A 4,565-nucleotide genomic window follows, 5' to 3' on the forward strand; every position below is an offset into this window, starting at 1 on the left:
TTGTCATCAATAGAAATACTTCTGTCAGAAAGAGAAACACCAGCAACAATTTGGATATTAACCAATAACGGCTGCTTAACAATTTAACAATCTGTAAAATGCAAGCAAAAGAACTCGCCTAAACTACAGAAAACAGCAGAAAGTTTCTTGGATTCACAGTATCAACTCAATAAAGACAGCTAGCTAATATGATTTTTTCTTTTTACGATGATAGGGTAAAGAGACTGCTATCTAATAGGATTGTCCAACAATCACTAATCATAATGATTAATTTGTTTTAATCACGTTGTATGCCCAGATACTTATAAGTTGGAACTTCTAAGCATTTGTAATTTTTCCTCCCAAAAGAATATTAATTTATTGGATGATTGCAGTTATTGAGACTACATTTCCAGACAACAGGAACAATATCTACTCCCATGGCTGATTACTAGAGAGCATTAAAAGTTATAACACGACATGTTGCTACCTAAATTTCTTAGGTTAAGTGCATTTCTGAAGCTCCTCCGTTAAAAAAGTTATTTCTGACAAGTTCCTCTTCTAAAAAGTCATCAAACACTCAGATTCTTATGAAGAGGCAGCAAGAAAGAAAACAAATTCAAATACCACTACTCAATTATGGTAGCTAAAAATCATTTCTACAGGAAGAAGGCTGTTCAAGCACAACAATTAAATCATAGCAATCAGCATAACTAGATTGAAGATGAACATCAATTACTTCTACCTACATTCCTACGCAAAACAAACACAAATAAATCAGTAACAGCTCTCAACAGTCATGCTAACAAAGAACCAAAAGTTGAATTTTCGTTAGCTTTTCCCTTTTGGACACAAATACAGCAACAGCCAATGCAACTAAAGAAGAATCATGTCCAATGTCCATACATAGCACATGATTGATCCCCCACTTGCTATCTTGGAATCCCAACAAAACAGCTTAACACAAGGGCATCTATATCATCAAACAATTTTAATAGCAGACAAGAGTCCTGAAAGGGAAAAAACAAACTTTATGACATCTTTTTATAAGAAAAACACACACTTTATGACATTTATCGCACTAGAGAGAAAGGAAACAACTCTTACAATTTGTACTAGCAAAAGAAGCTCCTCGTCAGATATCTGTGACACCTATTCAAGAGTTGAATAACAAATATTCTGACAATACACATTTTGGCCAGTAACAGCATCAAAAGGAGCTGGTGGAGATTGATGAACCAACCAAGGATGTTATGCATTTGTAAGTAAATTAGACAATTTGTTGAGTTTTTCTACAAGCACAGGGGTATTTCTTTCCCAACTTCTGGTCTCGCTATGCCAATTTCTCCGGCTGAGAGAAAAGGCAAATTTTTATACAATTGTGTTACAACTAATAAGAAAGGTTTCATGATATAGCAACTTCTAGAGTGCTTTTGCAGCTTTTAGCTCGACTAGAATGGTGTTTTACCCAAAGCATAATTCTGCTTCTTGGAAGTTAGATCGAACTTTCCATATGGTTTGGCAAGAATAATACATCTTTGATCTCTGTCTTCTGCTAAAGGCTCTGCAACCCATAATATTAGCAAGCGAGTTTCCTGAAAAGCTATTTGCCGCTTGCTGTGTCTTTGACATTAGCCTTTGACGTTAAGTTGAGTATTGGCAAGCAACAGATATGTGTCCCATCAAGCACTCAAACCAGCCCAATTCTTGAAAGCAATAAGTGCATCCATTTTACTGCGATTTCTCCTTCTTAACTTTGAAACTCTGAGCTTCTTATGTTTTTCCATAAATGCTTGTTTATATCTCCATTTATCAACAAATATCTTCATCTCTTGAGATTTCTCCACTACTTGCATTACTGCATCAAAGAAGCCCCCTTTGACTAACGCATACAGAAATGAGTCGACCAAGCTATTATCTAGTTTAAACTTCTTCTCCCCTTCCGTCGAAACCTTCCTTTTCACTTCGTTCCACAGCATCAAAACATTGAAATACTTCTCCGCTGTCACATATCCATTTATTAGAGAAAGATATGTCTGCTCATTTGGTTCAAACTGAAGGAAGGTCATTCTCCTGAAAGTCCTCCTTGCATCTTCTAGCCGTCCAGCCTTGCAGAAGGCATGAATGATGGAATTCCAATCATGTGTTCCAATTTCAATTCTAGGATCCTCAACAATATCATCTAAGAAAGCGGCCATGAGCTCAGGTCGATGGCTTTCTGTTAAACCAGTCATGATTGTCAAATAACTCCCTTGCAAGTCAGGTATTCTTGCTTCTCTCATGTCCCTAAAAATAGAAAATGCAGACTGAAAATCTTGGCATGACATTGACGCTTCAATTAGAGCATCATAGGTAGCAACATCTAATTGGAGGCCTAAACTGCTAATGTCTGTCACCAATTGAGCAGCTTCAGCTGTTTTTTGCTCTTTGCAATAAGCCTTCAATATTGGCACATAGACTCCAAGACCTAAAGAAGCCCCCTGAGCATTCATTTCATCAAATATCATATGTGCCTTGTCCAATAACCCGAGACTAACGCAAGCATTGATAATGCCATATCCAACAGATCTCTCAACAATCACTGATGGAGATTCCAAAGTCTGAGTTTCACCAATCAAAGTAGCTAAATCGATTATGCTCCCGTTTTGAAGAAATCCACTTACTAATTCACTATAAGTTCCTTCTCCAAAACATAAACCTTGTCCACCCGTTTCTCTTAAACCTTGAAGAATAGTTGCTGAAACAAACCCCAAATTACCACACTTTACAAACCCGCTAACCAAACTACTACGAAAAACCCCTTTATCCGTGAAACCAAATCCTCGTATTAGACCTTCTAACTCAACTATTTTTTCATTAAGACCCTTTAATGCATACAAATAAGCTAGCAACCCAAAACTACATTCATCAGGCCTAACACCCAAAACCGACATGGTCTCCACCACCTTCTCCGCATCGGTTATCGATTCGAGCTCACGACAACAACATTCTAGTGCAGCATTACAAGCTGCCAAACTAGGTCTCAAGAAATTCAACTTCTCATCACTAGCAATCCTACAATTCTCATTGAAAACTTGTAAAAACCCACTAAAGTTACCATTTTTCCTACAAATCTCGACAAGAACATCACCCCAGAGACTAAAAGGGATGAAAAATCTGTTCTTGAACATAGACTTAACCAATGCAAAAGCAGGGGCAGCAGTGTTAGCATCTCTCATTGATTTCAACAGAACATGTACAGTTTCAGGCTGTAACAATTCTTGTTTCTTCTCTAACAAGAAAACTACAGATGCAAATGCTCTTTTTATGTTATGGGTATCGTTTATTGATGACAAATGAGTGACGAGTGAATTGGTAAGTGACTTACTTGGGAAAGCTGAATAATTTGAAAGAGTCTTGAATGATTTCCACGCTTCATCTGTGTTGTCGGTGTTTATGGAATTTTGAAGAGTGGATTCAAGATTGGATTTATGTTCTTGTGTTAAGGTTAGTGGGGTTTGGTCTTGGGGTTTTGTTGGGGTTGTAGAAGAAGGTGGTTGTGTTCTTTTTAAGGAGAAAATTGAAGGTTGGAGAAAAGAATACAAAGTGGGGATTTCAGGTTGTGAAGAAAAGGGTCTTTGTGAGAGAATACAGAAAGCTCTTCTCCACATTCTTGCTCACTGTGTCGATCGAGAGAAATGCTGTATAAGGCGAAGCCCTTCGCAGAATATGACTGTTTTAAGGAACAATCACTAATAAGGTCAAACATTTTTAACATTTCAGTTTCTTTGCTGCAGTTAATATAATATTTATTTTGATTATTATTTAAATTTTATTGTATCATATTATTAAATTCGTCGTTATGTAACGATAAAATGAGCCATTTTATGTAACGATCCATTTGGTGTAGTCGCGTCGTTACCTTTTCTTTTTCTCTCAATCTCACCCTTCATTATTATTAAATAATTTTATTTTATCATTTACCCTACCTTTTTATATACCGTATCATAATCTTTCTTTATAATATTGCAAGTTTATTCATCATATTACTGGTGCGTGATACCATAAAACGACGTTAAACGACACAATCCATCCAAACAATGTATTCATCAAACAATACAGTACAATACAATATATTACGATACGATACATTATGAAACGATATGTAACAACCATCCAAACAAGCTGTTAGAAATAAAATTTTAATTATAAAAACGTTATAACTTTAAGAGTATTATTGTTCTATAAACAAATCAATTTTATTTAAATATAATTATGAAACAAATATATAAATTTATTATACCTCATTCCTTTGTTTGCTTCTCTTTTTGGACAAGACCATTCTTTTATTTCTTTTTTGGTTGAGCGGACATATATTAGTAAATTAATAATCTTTCAAACTTGTAAAATAATAATGCTTCTGACTTCTTAAACATTGTGAATTACTTGTAACATCAAACAAAATAACATCAGAATAACTATTAGGTTGAAAGTCTAAATATATAATACTAGTATTTAAACATATATTTGATCAACAGCTATATATTCAGTATAGTTCGACAAGTTGAGTCTTGACTAATTGATACTCCATTATTAACAATTATTGT

The 4,565-nt window shown here is 35.1% G+C and overlaps 1 protein-coding gene across 1 annotated transcript; it reads right to left on the minus strand.

The window, feature by feature from the left end:
* Positions 1-588: 588 nt before the first annotated feature.
* LOC107776779 (pentatricopeptide repeat-containing protein At1g69290-like) lies at positions 589-3,703 on the minus strand. The gene is made up of 2 exons (XM_016596702.2): positions 1,087-3,703; positions 589-989 (listed from the first exon to the last, which is right to left on the minus strand). Exon 1 carries the CDS (start codon positions 3,627-3,629, stop codon positions 1,662-1,664), a length of 1,968 nt encoding a protein of 655 aa, XP_016452188.1. The 5' UTR covers positions 3,630-3,703; the 3' UTR covers positions 589-989; positions 1,087-1,661.
* Positions 3,704-4,565: the final 862 nt, after the last annotated feature.

This window comes from Nicotiana tabacum, chromosome 7 (genome assembly GCF_000715075.1).
Source record: "Nicotiana tabacum cultivar K326 chromosome 7, ASM71507v2, whole genome shotgun sequence".
NCBI classification, from domain to species: Eukaryota; Viridiplantae; Streptophyta; class Magnoliopsida; order Solanales; family Solanaceae; genus Nicotiana; species Nicotiana tabacum.

What these genes read in the sequence shown, in the direction of transcription:
- LOC107776779 (XM_016596702.2), bottom strand. Translation starts at nt 3,629, where the DNA reads ATGTGGAGAAGAGCTTTCTGTATTCTCTCACAAAGACCCTTTTCTTCA.